The following is a 19,398-nucleotide window of genomic DNA, read 5'->3' on the forward strand; positions in this document are numbered from 1 at the left end:
AGCCATGGATATGGATTAGAGAAAAGTCTTGAACTTTCTGGTGCACTAGCAGCAGACTGGGTGGGAAAGTGGTGTGTGTGGTGGAATGACCCTCCAGAGTCTGGCAGGCATAACTGGGTGACCCCAGGTTTCCTTTACTGAGATGGGGAACTGCAGGAAGGGAGGGGCTGGAAAGGAAGCCCTAGTGCTCCACAGTGTTCATTCAGAGACCACGGAATCTGCCTTTCCTGATGCACACTGTGGCCTGGTGGGGAGGGGCTGAATGGGGCACCCAGGCCTTGTGTGATAGTATAGTATTAAGAAGCCCCAGGGTGCTGTCCATTCAGCTTGGGGCAGGGCCAGTGTCCTGGAGCTGGCCCTGGAAGATTCTGTGATGTTCAGGCTTAACCCTTCCGTTGCCATACTATGGGAGCACCTGGGTCATCTGGTGAAGAAAAGCAAAGCAGCTGCACTGGGTGCTTTTCAAAGGCTCCTGCCATTAGTATTCAGAAACTGACATAGAGTATTTTGGTAGTGAACTGCCCTGTGCAAAGGGCTAGTTATTTGTCTTGGCTGTGGTACACACACTCCTTGCTTCTGGTCTAGAAGCTAGCCAAACTGGAGAGTGGCAGTTGTTCAACAAATGGTATGGTATCTGTGTCTCTGTGTGTCCCCCTGCAGAGTGGGTCCATATATCTGTACCTGCCCTGTTTCTGTGGCTCTGATCATGCTATTTCCTTCCTGATAACTAGAGTGCACCATCCAAAGGCAGGGCAGAGTCAGCTAGGGTTGTGTTTCATAAGCTTTCACTTTCAAATGGTGGAAGGAGTCAGCGCAGGATTCTTCTGTCAGGGAGTGCTGGGTGTCCCAGGTCCCTGGTTCAGCTGAGACCTCTGCAACCTGTTCCTGGCTGTGCTTCTCCACTCTCCTGGAACCAGCTGCCTCTCAGACAAGAGGAGCCTGTGGCACCAATGCTGGATCTGGAGCAGGGTTTGGGGCGTGAGCAGTGAACCGCATGTGCAGTCTCTGAGAGCAGAGACTGGGGCTGGCTGAGGTCTCACAGTAATGAGTTAGAGACACTCCAGAAGCCCCAGGCAGGTGAGTGGGTTCTGAAGACACTTGCTGGACAAGAAGAGGAGCGTGGAGAGCAGATGCTTGGGAGGAGGTCGCCAAGATGTGGTGGGGCTGGAGGGCTGGTACTGGATAATAATGAGGCTCTGAGGTAGTTGTAGTTGTCAATTACAGTGGGGGATCCACTTTATTCATTCACTTAATGACATTGCTGTAGCATTCCTAGGAGCAGGCACTGTTCTAATGTGCACTGACTCTCCATACATAAATTCATAGGATACTTCTTATTCCGTGGGATGAGTTCTTATTACTCTGTATGGCAGATAGGACCTGGGGCAGATCAGGTCAAGAAACTTGCCTCAGGTGATTCCCACAGCATGTGGCTGAGTATGGAGGAGACCTTAGCAGTCATCCCCAGAATCTGTCCTTCCCAGGACCTCTGGATGAATCCCTCTCCCCTCAGAGTCAGTGGTTTGAAGCCCTTTTGTTTGACCAGGTCTCATTTTATCCTGTGCTTCCCACTGCTCTGCTGGGATTCTTTATCCTGAGGCAGAAACTCTTCAAAGATAGAGAAGATGGAGATTAACCGTTCATGGGGAATTGTCTGGCTTCACCTATGAGCAAGTCCACGTCTTTGGCCCTGAGCAGAAAAGGGCTGCAGGAGGCAGGAGCTGAAATAAGGGTGAACTCGCCTATCAAAGGACTCAGAACAGTGTGCATGTGGTGGGAGCCACAGTGTCCTTGAGGACGACGCAGTCTTCTCATGCTTCTTAGTCATTCCCTGGTCATAATTAGGAGGCAGCAGAAGAACAGCACACAGGAGCTGGTGTGTCCTTCATGGGGAGAACCCTGAGTCTATGCCTTGCGTCCCTGGACCTCTGTGGTATCCTGTGACTCATGTAGACATGGAGGAGGCCTCTGTGCTGAGGCGGGAAGGGTGTGGTCCTGTGGGCAGAGAAGGCTGGGAAAGTTTCCAAAGGGCTGGGAGGGCTTTCTTGGCATCAGGGTTGTGGGGCCCCCACCTCATCAGCATACTAAGCAGTAAGAAAGGCTTTACTCCTTCTGGGGACTGTTGCCAGCCCTGAGCCATGCTGTCTGCTCTGAGGACCAGAGCTCTGGCCTGGCCCTGCCTCCTCTCTGGATGTGTCACCTGCCTCCTGTCCTGTGTCTCCCCAGCTCTGAGGAAATGGAGGATTGCTGCAGGGACTCTTTGCTCATCCATCTCCCCTCCCTGCTTCTCCTCTTGCAGCTGCCTGCTGGGGGCTCTGCAGGTGAGTGTGTCCCTTCCCCCTCCCTGTGTCTCCCTGGTGTGGGTGAGAGCCCCCAGAGCTCTGCTGGCATCTCCATCAAGACAGATGGCTATTGGTGGAGTCCCTGGCTCTACCCAGATTCTGGAGATGCCCCAACTGCTATTTGAAATTAAACACATAAGAAGAATCCCAGAACTGCAATGTAAGGGCAGGGGAGCATGACAGTTCTCTAACGAATTTATGTCTTATAAAGTAAAAAATGTGGATTTCACTATGAAAAGTATGAAAATAATTGTCTCTTTATTTTTTGTTTCCTGCCTTTATTGGCTTTTTGTTTCCTGGCTTTACTGGTACTTCTATTTCACAAATATTTATAGGGTACTGAGTACATGTTAGGTGCTATTCTGTGTACAGAGAAGACAGTCTCTATCTTTACAGACCTTACTTTCTGGCAGGGACAGTGAGCACTAAATACCACAACCCTGTACAATCTATGTCTGTTAGAGGATTGGAGAGCATGGGACAAGGTGGGGCAGTCGGGGCTGCAGGACCGCTAGTGGCCAGGCAGCAGTGCTACATTAGGTGGTCACTGTATGCAGTGAGATGGGACTAAAGACATGGAGGAGGTGGGAGGAACCTGTCTGGATCCCATGGGAAGAGGTTCTCCACAGTGAGGAGCAGCCAGACAAAGCTGGAAGTGTGCCTGGGTATTCAAGGAGCAGAGGAGGTGAGTGTTGGCCCGAGCAGAGTGAATGAGGGGGAGAGAAGCAGGAGTTGGGGATCAGAGAGCAGGGAGGGTCTTCCTTAATGGGCACGGGATCACTTGGGCAACTGCAGAATCATTGAAGGGCTTTGGTAGAGGAGGCACATGGTTTTGGTTCCAGCTTTAAAGGTTCACAGACACTGACTGGAGAGAGGATGTCACAGGGAGACTAGTAATTGTCATCCCCCAGGTGAGACAGATAGTGACTCAGCCAAATTTGAGTAGCACAGGACTGAGAAGTCAGTGTTTGGTTGTCTGGTGGTGTTTGTCCTGCAGAAGTGTCCAGCTGTGACATACCTACAAGGTCTCAGATGACCAAGGCCTGCAAGGGGCTGGAGGCAGTGGGATGAACTCTCTTTGGGAACAGGTAGTGATTTGGGTCCTGTGAGAAATGGAGTGAAGGCAGGTTTTAATAGAAGTAGCTGTGAGGTCTAGTTTTTAGCACACATATAATTCAGTAGAAGAGAAAGATGTGGGCAAAAACAATAACTTTAGGAGTGGGTGTTGGGAAGTTCCAGGTGTGGTGCAATGAGTAGGATGTTACCACTTGGCCGCAGTAGTGCTCTTTGGTGAGTTTTCAGTCCTGTCCTAAGAGGAGGCAGGTTAGAGCTGTGGTTCTCAGAGTATGGTCGCTGGGACATCAGTATCAGCTTCTCACCACCTCCTTAGAAATGCACAGTCTTAGACTCACTCTAAATCTACTGAACCAGCAGGCCTGGGGGTAGAGCCCAGTAATCTGTGTTTCATAGGCCTTCCTGGTGATAGTGATGCCTGTGGAAGTTTAGAACGACTGAGTCAGAGCATCCTTCATGGATGGGCCTGGAGTCAGGAGCACAGGCTATTGATGAGTCTCTTTACACCATTTCTGTGTTTCAAATTTGTTTTAGGATAAAATTGACCCATTAGGAGTTCTCACAGCTAAGTCCCTCAGTCAGGGCCTCCCTCCTGACAGCATGTTCCCTTCCCTGTCCTGCATCTCTCCAGCTTTCTCAGTCCTATGTCTCTGTCCACAGAAGACTTTATGGTGATTGGCCCTTCTGAACCCATTGTGGCAGTGCTGGATGGGGACATCACGCTGCCATGTTGTGTGTCCCCGGCCATGGATGTGGAGAATATGGAGCTGTGGTGGTTCCGCTCCAAGTTCTCAGAAGCAGTGCTCATCTATCAAAACCAGCGGGAGCAGAGAGAAGAGCAGTTGGCTCAGTACAGAGGGCGAACCTCACTGGTGAAGGATTTCCTCACCCAGGGGGATGCGGCTGTGCTCATCCACAATGTCCAGGCTTTCGACAATGGGTTGTATACCTGCTTCTTCAGAATGGGAATCTTCTATGAAGAGGCCAGTGTGGAACTGAAGGTGGCAGGTGGGTTGCTGATCGATATTTAGAGACCTGCAGTATTGGAATTCGGAGCCACCTCAAGGTCCAAGTTAATAGCCCTCCATTTGTATAAATGAGGTAAAGGAGGGTCTTTCACTCTTCATTTATTCAGTATAAATATATAGAACTCCTGATTCATGATAGCTGTTGTTCTCTGCACCTGGATAGCTCAGTGTAACAAATAAAGATCCCTGCTTGTAGAGTTTATATTATTATACAGACAGTAAATGGCCAAATAGATAGGTTATAGACAATGTTAAATGGAGATGAGTAGGGGCTTAGCCAAATAAATATTCTAGGGGTGAGAGATCCAAGCAGAAGAACACCATGTGAGAAACCTGAGGGAGGAGTGTAGCTGGTAACTCTGGGCAGAGAGAGAGGCCACATGATTGGTGTGGAGGTTAATAGGATGGTGGTGAGAGGTGAATCTCCGGAATATAGAGGTGTTCCTGGTCCAGGTGGACAGAGAAGGGATTTATCAGGAGAAGCCCACAAGTAACGCACACTTGAGCAGACATTTGAGTGAAGCAGACAGTGTTCTGAAATGGCCTTTTGGTTGATGGATCTGTGTGGAGCATACACAGCATGGTGATTGTGGTTCTGAGCAGTCAACCAAATTGTCCTAGGAATGGAGTGTGTACTCCCTAACAAGTACAGATGGTGGGATTGGGGACGAAGTGGATAGGAGTTTTGTTTGCGGGGTAGTGGGGGTGTAATACTAGAACACCAGAGGCTTCACGTGCTCTTATGCCATTTAGATGCAGGGCTGAGGGAATTTTCAACAGAGCAGTGGAGCAAGGTATGTGAGGGCAGGTTTGCTTTGGCAGCTGTAATGGAGCGTGTATGGAAGGTGAGCAAGACTGGAGGCCTGGATGTAGTTATGGGGTGAAGAGGATGGCCCCCTGCATTCATGTAGGGGCAGTGTGGTGAGAAAGGAGCACTCCAGCATCAGAGAGGTTTGGAAAGTAAACTGAGTGAGAAGATTTGGGGACAAGGACAGTTTGGAGGCGTGGAGAGAAGGGACTTCAGGTACTCACAGATTTTTTTTAAATCGATTTTTTAGTGGTAGAAATATTTATTTTATGTGTAAGCTGCAGATTGCTGCCATAATGCTGTGTAACAAAGACATAGAAATCTCAGTGGCCTGTAACTCCAAACATGTATTTAATCTGGCATTCAGGGAGTTCAGCTCATCTGGGCTGTGTTTGGCTAATCTTAACAGGTCCTACTCATAAATCTTCAGTCACATAGGAGAAATATAATTAAAAACATAATCTTTCTGAAGTCCTAAAAGTTCATTTTCCCTTTCGTTTCCTTTTTCTTTGGAGACATATCTTGAAAGAAGTTGCTGTGGCTGATATCAAAGAGGTTACTGCTTATGTTCTCCTCTAGGATTCTGATGGATTCCTGTCTCACATTGGGGTCTTTTAGCCATTTCGAGTTTATCTTTGCATACAGTGTAAGAGAATGGTCGAGTTTCATTCTTCTACATATAGCGGTCCAATTTTTCCAGCACCATTTATTGAAGAGACTATCTTTTTTCCACTGTATATTTTTTCCTGCTTTGCCAAAGATTTTTGACCGTAGAATTGAGGGTCTATATCTGGGCTCTCTATTCTGTTCTACTGGTCTATGTGTCTGTTTTTATGCCAGTACCATGCTGTCTTGGTGATCACAGCTTTGTAGTAAAGCTTGAAATCAGGTAACGTGATGCCCCCAGCTTTATTTTTGTTTTTCAACATTTCCTTAGCAATTCAGGGTCTCTTCTGATTCCATACAAATTTTAGGATTATTTGATCCAACTCTTTGAAAAATACCGGTGGAATTTTGATTGGAATGGCATTAAAAATATAGATTGCTCTAGGCATTATAGACATTTTAACAATGTTTATTCTTCCAATTCAAGAGCATGGAATGGTCTTTCATCTTCAAGAAATTAAAAATAGAGCTTCCCTATGACCCTGCCATTGCACTACTGGGTCTTTATCCCAAAGATAGAGATGTAGCCAAAAAAAGGGCCATCTGTAACCCAATGTTTATAGTAGCAATGACCTCGGTCGCCCAACTGTGGAAGGAACCAAGATGCCCTTCAACGGATGAATGGATAAAGAAGTTGTGGTCCGTATACACTATGGAGTATTATGTCTCCATCAGAAATGATGAATACCCAACTTTTGTAGCAACATGGACGGGACTGGAAGAGATTATGCCGAGTGAAATAAGTCAAGCAGAGAGAGTCAATTATCATACAGTTTCACTTATTTGTGGAGCATAACAAATAGCTTGGAGGACAAGGAGAGATGGAGAGGAGAAGGGAGTTGAGGGAATTTGGAAGGGGAGGTGAACCATGAGAGACTATGGACTCTGAAAAACAACCTGAAGGATTTGAAGGGGTGGGAATGGGAAGTTGGGGGAGCCAGGTGGTGGGTATTAAGGAGGGCACGTATTGCATGGAGCACTGGGTGTGGTGCAAAAACAATGTATACTCTTACACGGAAAAGAAATAAAAAAAGAAAAGAAAAGCAAATAAAACAATCAAAAAAAAACAAAACCCCCATAATCTTCCAACTCAGAATCTTGTCTCTAAGACAGTAGGAAGAAAGCTCCTTTTTATTATTAAATTAGCATTAACTATAATGTGCTGTGCATCACAGAGATTCTATCAAGAAATGCAAAGACAGAAGAAATCTCATCTTTTCCGTATGCAGACAGAGCTCATTCTATATACGTTCTCAGGATCAACAGTTATGAGCCCTCAAGTAGCTGGATTTGCCAGCAAAATTTGTCCTAGGTGGTGCATCTTATATTTGCTGGAAATTGGGTGAGCATGTAAGTTAACTAATTGGCTTTATTCCAAGGAAAACCAAATTCTCCTACCTTAAAAATAAAAAGAAATATAATTCCAGTGTAGTTAACACAGAGTGTTATATTCATTTCAGGTATGCAATATAGTGATTCAACACTTTCACATATACTCAGTGGAATTTTCAACAGGAACTCTGCAGGCCAGAATGGAGTGGTGTGATATATTCAATGTGCTAAAAGGAAAAAAAAAAATCTGCAGCCAAGAATCCAGCAAGGGAATCATTCAGAATAGAAGGAGAGATGAAGAGTTTTGCAGACAAATACAGTAGTGTATTTTTTTTTATTTATTTATTTATTTATTTATTTATTTATTTATTGCCGATTCTCCCATCATGATGACAGGCAGTGATTTTACACGTGGATCAAGGTGCCCACTGAGGATAAGCTCCAACCCTGGCAGAGAAGGCGGAGAGAAGGCTGTCTTCCTTGGTGTGAGCATTTCAAAGAGAGGGCTCAAGGTTCCTTGAGAAACATGTTCTTGGATCACAGAGCTGGCAAAAGGCCTATTTGTTTTTATGTTTGTTTGTTTTAAAGTGCTTATATACATTTCAAAGAATAAAGAAAATACCCAGAATGACAAGTTTCCTCAAGTAAATGTTACAAAAAAAGGATGGGAAGGGAATCTCTTTCCCTATTTTCAACAGAGACAATAAGCCTCTTACTTTAAATCTATTTTGTCCTGCCAGTGAACCTTAGCTGGGTTTGCTCAGCTGGTGTTGTCCAGGTGGCTATTGGTTGATCTAGGACAGCTTTAGCTGGAAAGGCTGCACTAGCCTGAAGATGTCTGTCCTGTGGCAGAGGACAGGGCAATGGCACAAGCAGTTTCCAACCTCTGCTAGAGTCCCATTCCCTGAAATCTCAGGGGCTGAGTCAAGTCACAGGTTGGGGCCCAGAAGCAGAGTGTGAAGGCATTAACAATATGTGGCAGAACGCTGGCTGGATGTAAGGAAGACTGAAAGATTGGGGTTATTTTCCTCATTATCCTGTCACAGATGGGGCCAAACATGAATTAGTTCAGGATTTGAGTCTGAAGCATCTGTGAGGAATCCTGGTACAGCTAAACAAGAGAAGTGGATATTAGGGAGCGAGCTCAGGAGATATATAGGTTGGTGGAAGTGATGACTGAGTGGCAGTGGGTGTGCCCGCAGATGCCCTGCAGAGTGTGTGAGTTGAGAAGAGCAGAGAAAGATGGATCCTGGAATGAAATTCCTCCTTCTATCCTCTGGGTGATTTAATTCCCACCCTCATGGTTGGGGAGAAGAGCCTGCCCTCTGGCCCTGCCACAGGTCCCCATGTTCCTTCCTTCTGTTCTCCATGGCAGGACCCCTACATTAATCCTTGTAGGGACCACTCCCCCAAGGAGCCCCCAAAATGCAATGCTGCCCTTGGAGTTGTGTACAGGAAGGTTCTGCTGAAATCCCTGGGCTCTGGGTGGCCTCCCTGTGCTCTGCAGCTTCTCTCTTCAGGTGTGGGCTCTGCCCCTCAAGTGCACATCACAGGGCCAGAGGAGGATGGGGTTCAAGTTGTGTGCATGGCCTCGGGGTGGTTCCCAAAGCCCCAAGTGCAGTGGAGAGAAGTTCCTGATGTTCTCTGAGACCCAAGCCCAAGACGGTGAAGGGCTGTTCACCATAGAGACCACTCTTGTAGTGAGGGACAGCTCTTCAGGGAATGTGACCTGCTCAGTCCTCAACCCCATCCTGGGCCAGGAGAAGGCAATGGCCATTTTCATCCCAGGTCAGTATTACTTCCCACTCCTAGAAGGGTGGGATGGTTGGGGGTTCCTGTGTGTGCTGGGCTGGCCGTCCTGAGCAGTGCCCTGATGGGGTGTCTGGCTGGGCACAGAACCCTTCTTCCCTCGGAGTTCTCCCTGGAAGCTAGCTTTCATGGTGATCCTGACTGTGCTGATGCTCCTACTCCTTGGGGCTGTCTTCTACATCATGAGAGAACATACTACAAAGCTCCAGGAGATGCAGGAATGGGAGAAACTGCACAGAGAAAAGGAGGAGGACCAGCGGATAAAGGAGGAGGCACTGAAGGCCAGAGGTAAGGCCGGACAGGGCCAAGGCCGACAATGTGGAAGCTGGTGCAGAGGAGAAGTGGACAGTAGGCCCTTGGCCAGGAGCAGGGGGTTGAGGAGGACCAGAGAGGACAGGTGGGTCTGTGGAGGCTCAAGGGGTCTGGAGTTAGATCTTCATGGAGACATATAGATGCTCTTGTGGGTTTTCCAGGTGCAGTCTTTGCTGCTCTTAGTCATGGGAGTTTAAGAGTATTTTTCAATTTTTTTCAGATGAACTCCAAGGAGATCTTGGTATGTTGTGTCCTTTTTCCAGAAGTTTCTGTGTCACATTTGTAGGAGACATTCTGATTCTTAGCTCACCCGTTTCCTGTGTTGCCTTGCAGACTGGAGGAAATCTGTTTACCTGGCCGGTGAGTGACTGTCCAGATATCCTTGGGTCTCTTGCCCCCTAAGCCATAGTGTCCCCTCTGTGTTTCATGCAGAGACATGAGGACCTGTCCCTGGTGCAGAAGTGGAAACTGGCCAGAGGCAGAACTTTTTCCATGGGTTTTCCCCATCTGGGCTATATTTTCGCACACGGTGCTTTGAAACCTGGAATGACGGTGGTCACTGGATGATCTACCCACCTCCTTTGTGGCCTTTTAACTCTATATGAATATTAGAAAATAAAAATTAAAAAGTTATAAACTAGACTAAACTCAACTAAAAAAAAGAAATTTTAAAAAAATAAAAATACAAAAGAAAAACCCAGGTGTATGTATCAAAAAGTTCAGGTTAGAAGGTTGTTAGGGAATTTGTTGCACTGGACAGCTACTGTGAGGGTAAATAGTTTTTTAAAAATTATCTATATAAAAAAAATTGAGCCAGAATAGTGGGAACAAATTAAAAATAAAAGTTGTCCTATGAAGTAGTGGTGGTTGTTCTCTTGTAGTCTTTTTTTTTTCTTTCCTGGTTGGTTTTCTGGGGGAGGGGCTTGCCACGTGGATTTTCAGTCAATGATGTTCCCTGAGTTAAGTCCTCCCGCCCCCTGCAAGAGGGTGGGCTCTGAGGAAACCGGTCTTTTCAGGCTTTTATTCTCTGGAGGTTTTTGTGTTTGTTCACCTTTCTCTCTCTCTCTCTCTCTCTCTCTCTCTTGCCTTGAACGCTTTTGATGGTTTTTGTAGGCTTAGAGGAAAGCAAACTGAACCCTGACCTCCCTCTCAGGGAGAAGCCTCAGCCTGCTCTTCTGTGGTTGTTGCAGAGCCCATCTAAATTCCCCCTTGGAAGCTGGCAGAGCAGGTTTCGAGTCGCGGTCCCTGGGGACACAGGATCTTCTGCTTGTACCCAAAACCACAGCAGTGGCAGCTGTCTGGGCAGCACCAGACCACCAGAGAGGTTCCAAGCAGTGATCGCACACAGATTTTCCCGCTGGCCCGGGCTGGGAGTGCCTGGTCTTTCTCCGTCTAAGAGCGCCCAGCTTGTGGGCACCTCTCTCAGGGGAGGCTGTGGGTCACGAGTCTAAGAGCTCCAAGTGGGCCTTTGCGCACCTCTCTCAGGGGAGGGGGCGTGCGTGTCTCAGGCTCCATAGCAGGGGTTGGCGTTCTGCCCTCTGGAGTGGCTTCCAGCCCCTCACAGGAGCCAGACCCCATGCAATCTCAGGCATGCTGACGGTTGGGGGACCAAGACCTGGTTTCTCCACTGCACTCTCTCTGGCTCAGGGCCAGGGGAGACTGTCCTGGGTCTGGGGACTTAAGCCCCTGTCCCTAGCCGCCCAGATTCCCACAGTTTCCCCCCTGTGATCCTTTAAGCACTCTTTTGGAGTGCTTTCACCCAGTTTCCAAGTTAATGCTGGTCCCCAGATGCAGGGCATTCTCGTATTAGGGGTATTACTTTCCAATGGGTCCCTCTAGTGGCTTCCTCCCCCTTTTGTTTATCTTCCAATATCAGTCTGACATTCCCATTCCACCTTACCTGCCCACAGTTGTCTTCTGCCCCTGTTGAGATCCAGATGTGTATAATTCTGATCTCAGGCTGATTTCATGGGTGATTGGAGTTCTTTGGTAGGTAATCAGCTCACGTTAGGGTACAGGTTGAAAAGGCACCTCTTCCTACTTCCCCACCATCTTGTCTCTCAATCTTTGTAGCCTTTTAGTCTTCAGTGCAACTGGTTCTCAGTCAACCTGAATACTCTGGAATGTTTTAGAGAAACTATGTAAATAAATGGGGTCATTAAATTTAGGAGTATGTTCCCTCCACATAACACCATCATGGGAGAGTCTTTTCTCTGCAGTTCCTGGAGGTACTGATCACAAAGTATTGGGTAGAGGACAGACAGAACTTGGGTGGTAAGTTGTCAGTGGCCCAGTGTTGTGTTTTCGGAGAACATTTGGATACTTTTACCCTAGAGCTCACCTAACATCCTGGTTCTTAATTCATCTCCCCTTTTCTGTTATTTCCCATATCTCTCTTTCCTGGAAATCATTGGATGTAATAATGATTTCTTACATTCATGGAATAATGTATACTTTATTCCCTAAAACATTTTTATATATTGTATAATTTTTTTAATTTTTTATTTTTTATAAACATATACATTGTATAATTTTTGACCTTTAACGCCAATTGAAAGCAGATGGGATAAAAATTTTGCGTGTTTTTTTAATGTGAAAATTTATTTATTTGGGGATGCAATTAATATTGGGATTCATTTCAGAAAAATTCTGTGGATGAAATTTGTTAGTATTATGCATTTTCTTTTGGTAATCAAGAATGGTTTGACAGGGGCACCTGGGTGGCTCAGTGGGTTAAAGCCTCTGCCTTCGGCTCAGGTCATGATCCCAGGGTCCTGGGATCGAGCCCCACAACGGGCTCTCTGCTGAGCACCCACCTCTCTGCTGAGCAGAGAGCCCGCTTCCTCCTCTCTCTCTGCCTGCCTCTCCACGTACTTGTGATCTCTGCCTGTCAAATAAATAAATAAAATCTTAAAAAAAAAAAAAAAATGGTTGGACATAGTGTATTGTTCTTTGAAGGAATACTATTTTTTGTTGAAAATTTATTTGAAATGCACATTTAGACTTATTGTTGAATCCCCCTGCACCCCATAAAAAAAAGAAAAAACAGATTTAGATGTTGGCTGTAGTTATGCTGAGTACCTTCCACACTGCTACCAATTTTTTTAAACATGAAATTTCTTTAGAGATTAAAATTCTCCACTGGCCCCAGGAGAGCTACCTGACTCTTATGGGCTGAGTGTTTCCACAGAAGTTTTATCTCTTCTATTGTTCAGAAAATCAAATGCATATAGATAACTGGTCTTGCAATGCTTGTGTGCATAAAATTGAACTAATAACTTTTTTTAAAATTTCTTTTCAGCATAACAGAATTCACTTTTTATGCACCACACCCAGTGCTCCATGCCCTACATGCCTTCCATAATACCCACAACCTGGCTCCCCCAACCCCCCCCTCCTTCAAAACCCTCAGGTTGTTTTTCAGAGTCCATTGTCTCTCATGGTTCATCGCCCCTTCCGTTTTGCCTCAACTCCCTTCTCCTCTCCATCTAAGAGTTTTTTCACCTTAGAGATTCTTAATGTTATAATCAATTGTTCAATTTTACGTTCTTTTCTTTTGTCTCTTTAGACTCTGCTGAATTTATTTAATTTTTTTTTAATTTTGTCTCTTCTTGTTAAGATTATTTTTCTTGGTTGACTCTTAAGTCTACTTGTCTGAATGAGAATAGAAGTTTAAGAGTTAAAAGTGCTTTTGATTTTTAATTTAATTGTCATTTTGATGGTTTTACTATTCAACTACATGTATCTTTTTTTTTTCAATTTCTTTTCAGTATTCCATAATTCATTGTTTATGCAGCACACCCATTGCTCCATGTAATTGGGCCCTCCATAATACCCACAACCAGGCTTGCCCAAACTCCCAACCCTCCCTTCCCTCCCAGACAGACTCTCAGTTTGTTTCTCAGAGTTTTTATTTTAATATTGTGGTTTTTAAGACTCAGGACACTAACTTGGCAAAGGTCACACAGCAGGAACTAGCAAGCATGCTACTCAGCCCCCAATGCTGGCTCTCTGACTGGTGGTCCAAAAAATTTCCCAGAACATCCTATTGTCTGCCCATGTCAGGAGGGTATCTCCTCTCTGGCCTCTCTCCGTACTCTGTTGATAGTATCACCTGCAGCACAGAGAGGAGTCATGTGCCAGTAGATCAATACTATGCAGACTTGTTCTGGCTCATGTTTCACCAGGGTGTCTTCCCTTTCAGCCCTGAAGAAGGCACAACTATATGCAGGTAAGTGACTCAGTTTCCTTTGGCTTTACCTCCCCAGCCCCCACTGTGCCACCTTCTCTGTCATTGGACCCCACACCAAGATGGGGTTGGTATCCCTGATCTCCTTGTTATGTTTGTTGTGTCCTTCTGAAGACTACAGGGACTGTCCTTGGGATCACAGATCTGCCTCTATTCTGACCCATCCTCTACTGTAGGTTGCTGTTAGAATTAGCAACACCCTCTGAACACACCTCGTTCAACGGATAGTTTTGTTGGTCCAGTGACAACAGAGTGGTCATTTGTAAGGGCAATTGGACCATGGAATTGACGTGGTACTTTAGAATTTACTGTCTCTGGAAGATTTCAGAAATCAAGCTTGCCTGCTTAGGACTCAGGTCTTCCTTAAGGGATCCTGTTTCTGAATCCATTTTACCCTGAAATTCCTACCTCTTTTTGGACCTTCCTTTGGTTTTCCTGGTTTGTTTGCTTGTTTGTTTTTACTGTTTCTCTGGAATGATGGTCTTCATTTTGCTTCTGTGTGCTCTGACTCCTTGTCCAAGCCAGGTATCTTCCTCTAAACCCCCATGGTTTTTTTGGAAGTAGTTTTCTTTAGGTCAGCTCTTCTGATTCTCAGATCCAGAGCCTCCAGAATGTGTAGGGAGTCCTGATAGTGGGTTTGTGAGATACTGATATATTGTCATTATATACAAAATCCTATGTACATCTTTGTATTACAGTGTTAAGAAATTAATATTTTAAAGGACAGTAACTTATAATTGTTCACAACCATTATCTCTCCTTTTAGGAGAATTTTGGATTTACCTGATAGGCTCAGTACTGGTTAGATTTACTAGGAGCAATGTGTGAGGATGGCAATAGGAGAAGCTCAGAGGAGTGAAAATTGTTTACCAGAGAAAATATGGGAGTAAATCAGGGAAAGAAAAGGTGGTTGGAGAAAAGAGGAGGAGATGAGATGGAAAGTGGAGAGCCTGTGATTCCTCTCAGAGACACTCTAGGTGGTTGAGAGTAGAAGAGACACTTTGGGTGGCTTTGGGTAGAAGAGACACCACAAATGACAGCCATGGTGGTTAGAGTGGAAAGTACACAGAGGACATGCAAGTTATTGGGTGCGCAAAAAGTAATAACTTTCTTGACGCATGTTTGAGAGATTTCTGAAAAGACATAATTATTTTAAGGTGTTTTGAAATAATTTTATAACTGGGTTTGCTTCTGATAATGAGGCCATCTCACCCTTCCGTTAGTAGTTGGGGGAGGAGAGTGATCCTAGGGTTGCTAATGCAATGAAAGGTTATCCAGAGCACCCTCTATCACTGGGGTGGGTTATGAATCTGGGCCATTTGAATCTATAACACATGCCTTTTTTGTCCTGGCTGTTTCTATTTATGATCAGGGACACAGCCTTTGAGAACAGAGAATGTGGATTCAGTAGTGTAAGAGTCTATGTTGACCAGATGTGTGAGTCAAACTCTTTAGAGAGCCTCACTGAATCTTGGGACTTATCTGTTAAAATGTGGATTAAATGGTCTTCTTTTAGCATCACACCATTCTATGCTGGATTGAAATGCCTGTGTTTTTAAGTATACCTTATATATGTTCTTTTTATTTTGTAAGGATAGACATCCTTACAGTAGAATCAACACTTTCACATAGGAGGGCTTTTTTTTTTAAATGGGTGATTATTTTTTTAAATTTATTTTGTATTTATTTTCAGCATAACAGTATTCATTATTTTTTCACCACACCCAGTGCTCCATGCAATCTGTGCCCTCTATAATACCCAACACCTGGTACCCCAGCCTCCCACCCCCCACCCCTCAAAACCCTCAGATTGATTTTCAGAGTCCATAGTCTCTCATGGTTCACCTCCCCATCCAATTTCCCCCAACTCCCTTCTCCTCTCTAACTCCCCATGTCCTCCATGCTATTTGTTATGCTCCACAAATAAGTGAAACCATATGATAATTGACTCACTCTGCTTGACTTATTTCACTCAGCATAATCTCTTCCAGTCCCATCCATGTTGCTACAAAAGTTGGGTATTCATCCTTTCTGATGGAGGTATAATACTCCGTAGTGTATATGGAACACATCTTCCTTATCCATTCATCCACTGAAGGGCATCTTGTTTCTTTCCACAGTTTGGCGACCATGGCCATTGCTGCTATAAACATTGGGGTACAGATGGCCCTTCTTTTCACTCCATCTGTATCTTTGGGGTAAATACCCAGTAGTGCAATGGCAGGGTCATAGGGAAGTTCTATGTTTAATTTCTTGAGGAATCTCCACACTGTTCTCCAAAGAGACTGCACCAACTTGCATTCCCACCAACAGTGGAATAGGGTTCCCCTTTCTCCACATCCCCTCCAACACATGTTGTTTCCTGTCTTACTAATTTTAGCCATTCTAACTGGTGTAAGGTGATATTAATGTGATGTGAACAAATGTCTGATCTGATCTTATTCATGAAATTGGAAGAATAGTTTCTAATGAACAGCTTGCTGTGGAATGAGGTGAAGAATGCACTTGGACCACGGAAGTGCACAGCATAGCTATGGGTGCATTGTGGAGTCTCAGAATGGAACACCAAATCCCTTTCTCCTCTTCCTTCTTCTCCTCCTCCTGATTCCTCGTCTTTGCTAATCTGTGTCAGTTGTCATATAGAAATGTAGAGTTTGCTGTCAGCCAATGTCTTAGTGAAGAACAAGTAGAGTTCCCTTTTCTCAAAATGTGACATGTCCACCCACTTCATGTGATCTGTTTGTATAAGAAATTAACAGAGCTGGACGTTCTACTTTATCTGAATAAACCTGTTGGAGAATAGGGGTCCCATGTTGACACCAAATATTCAAGAATGTGTCCTGTTCTTATTTTATAATTGTTATAATTTTGTTCTGGAGTCTCTGTCCTGTTGGAGGTCACAGCTTTACTGGTGCAGACTTTTTAGGGTCTTATGACAGATATACATTTGCTGTGATTAGTTAGCTTCTTTTCTTCTTCCCAAAAAGGAGTATGAAGGTTGGAGAAGTTTATGCTTTGCGTCACTGAGGGAGGGGACCCCTGTATTCCTCTCTTGCTCATTTCAGGTCCTCACTTTATAGAGGGTAGCTTGATATGATCCTTAGGATAATTGGATTTGAGGTTCCATCTAGGTGTTTGGAGAAATTGTTATTTCACCCTTGCTGCATTCGTATCTCCAGTTCCTTAATCTTACTCACATCTTTAAAGTCCTCTCTGCCAAGACATATTCACAGTTTCTGGGGCATAGGACACAGCTGTATTTGGGGGATGATCATATGTGGTGTCTCCTGCTGCTTTTGATCTCTCTAGGTGATTATAAGGAGAAGCAGATGACTAGACCCAATGTTTTTGAGTTTCCCCTTACACACAGAGATGCTTTTCCTTGCAATACCCCGTGATACAGGCAAGCAAATCCATTACTTTCTTTCACTACATGTAGGTCTTTCTTGCTTTGAACTTCTCTTTTTCCTTCCTTGAATCTTCTCCATTACCTCTTGATGGGGCAAGATTTCCCTGATGCCATATCCTGAGTTCTCCTCACCCATGACTGAGATTCCTCCTCCAAGTGCAGCGCCACCAAGTTGTATTGCCTCTACCATGGTTTTGAGTCAACATACAAGTTCATTTCAGTCAGTTCTTTATAAGTAAATGGAGCCCTCAGAAATTATGATATCCTCAGTTCTTTGTCAAGAAAACTTAGCTTTCAGGATGGATATGTGGCTCAGAATTGAGAAAGCCTATTTTGATAGAGAAAGCCTATTTTGATAATGAAATCTGTGCAAAAAGCCATATTTTTTGCTCAGTATCCAGTCTCTTAGTGATGTTAACTCTTATGGCTTGGGTTTCATGGGAATATTATAACATGATGGGGGTGGGTGTATGAGAGAGAGTGTGCACATGTGTGACTGTGTGTGTGAGAGAGAGAGATAGAATTAATGTGTGTGAAAAATAAATTCTTCAGGTGAATGCTTCCAAAACATTTTTCCCTATAACTCTCGGTTCAGTGTATTTCAGAGGATCTATACCCACAATGATTTGTACAGTCTCAAGTCTCTGGTTTGTTATTCACATTTGTGTAATGTGGTTTTCTTGTAGATTGGTGGAAGGAGAAGTTCCAGGCCTGTGAGTTACTTCAGTTGTTTGGGTGCTCCTACAGCTGTCCCATGGCTTCTGACATCTCCTTCAGCTTGCTGTGGTGATACAGATGCTGGCATCATCAATGGTGGTGGGGTGGGATGGGGTGGTGAACATCATGTAGCTGGGATTACTGGGTGTGACTGATACTGGATATAAATGGGTGTTCTTTAGTGCTGGAGTCCTGGCTGGCCCTCAAGGGCCCTGTGACATGTCTAACCCTCAGATCAGTCTTATGCTTACTTCTTCTGGTTGGAGGGCTGTGTGCTTGAGTCAGACGGCTCTCATCTCAGGAGCTTTGGTCCTCCCTGCATGCAGCTAGGTGTCTGGGGGTGGGGTGGTGGTTGTGTGCCTTAGTATGTGGTAGGGCAAGTCCTTGAATGATTGGCAACTGTCTCTGCAGTGTCTGTCAGTCTGGATCCAGAGTCTGCCCATTCCAGCCTTGCCATCTCTGATGACAAGACTAGTGTGACATTCAAGGACTCACCCAAGGACACAGGAGAAACCTATAGCGTATTGGGTCATGAAGACATCACATCAGGGTGTTGCTACTGGGAGGTGGAGATCAGGAATGCAGAAGAAAAAAGTGAGTGGGCCCTGGGGGTCTGTAGGAGAGGTGTGGAGAGGAAAGGCTGGTACCAGGAATGCCCAGGAAAGGGGTTCTGGGTTGTAGGGGTGTATGAGAATAAAGTCTTTTCCCTCCCTGATAATTCAGAACTCCTTGTGCCAGTTCCCCAAAGGGTAGGGGTTTTCCTGGACCTGAAGGAAGGGGATGTCTCATTCTACAACATGACTGATGGTTCCCACATTTTCTCCTTCCCTCTCGCTTCCTCCTCTGAGATTCTGTTTCCATACTTCGGTTGAGGGAAGGAGGTATGTCCCTGACCATCTGCTCTGGGGTGGATGGGCCTGTGCAGACCCCTGTACCTGTTAACAACCATCCTTGTTCTTCAGAGGAGCCTGCGAGCCTCTCAAGACAGGGGTTCAGTTCAGGCTGTGGTGTTGATGGTGATCTCCCAGGGGCTGAATCTCCACTGCTTCCCTCTGGCCCAGAAGCTATGTCCCCATAATGCTCCAACACTGTCCCAGATTCCTCATGGTGGCTTTTCTGGGAGCTGCAGACTCCCAGGACTATCAGCCTCTGAATTTAGTCCTGAATGGCTGGGTGTCTTGCCCTTCTCTTCTGGGTGTAGACTGCTGGGGTGAGTTTATGAGAATAGTTGGTTCATGCCTTATGCTCAGGTATTTGAAGATAAATATTGACTTTTTCAGCTGTAATGGGGTTGGCTGAATTTTGCTATTGGAAGTCATGTTTCTTTTGATCATGAACATTATCTCATGGAATCTTCATATTATTTTGATATGAAATGAGATGAGGTCTGAATTATTCTGAAGAATTAAATGGTGTTTATTTTATATAGTTTGAATTGTGCAGATGAACCCAGAGGCTATGGGTGGGTTACCAGCTCTAATTTAGGAAATGTGCACTCTGACTAAAAAACATTGTCCATCTGAACATTTCTGAAGAAATGTATGGCTAATGGACTTGAAGAAGAGTGGAGTGTCCTATTCCATTGTACATGCTTCCTATTCTGGAATGGATGAGACATATTTACCTTAATGAACCTTCATAAACATTTGTTA

General features: G+C 45.0%; 1 protein-coding gene across 2 annotated transcripts; it reads left to right on the forward strand.

Annotated features, from left to right (window-relative positions):
* The first annotated feature begins 773 nt into the window (after positions 1 to 773).
* Positions 774 to 19,398, forward strand: LOC101679196 (butyrophilin subfamily 3 member A3). 2 transcript variants are annotated; one of them, XM_045065119.1, is made up of 9 exons: positions 774 to 1,077; positions 2,227 to 2,321; positions 4,077 to 4,424; positions 9,147 to 9,347; positions 9,592 to 9,612; positions 9,705 to 9,731; positions 13,576 to 13,602; positions 17,716 to 17,742; positions 18,158 to 19,398. In XM_045065119.1, the coding sequence occupies exons 2-9, from the start codon at positions 2,237 to 2,239 to the stop codon at positions 18,616 to 18,618; spliced, it is 1,197 nt and encodes a 398-aa protein (XP_044921054.1). In that variant the 5' UTR covers positions 774 to 1,077; positions 2,227 to 2,236; the 3' UTR covers positions 18,619 to 19,398. The 2 variants fall into 2 exon arrangements, with proteins under 2 accessions (XP_044921054.1, XP_044921055.1); XM_045065120.1 differs by having other exon boundaries at positions 4,080 to 4,424.

This window comes from Mustela putorius, unplaced genomic scaffold (assembly GCF_011764305.1).
Source record: "Mustela putorius furo isolate JIRA1106 unplaced genomic scaffold, ASM1176430v1.1 tig00003856_pilon_pilon_pilon, whole genome shotgun sequence".
Taxonomy (NCBI): Eukaryota; Metazoa; Chordata; class Mammalia; order Carnivora; family Mustelidae; genus Mustela; species Mustela putorius.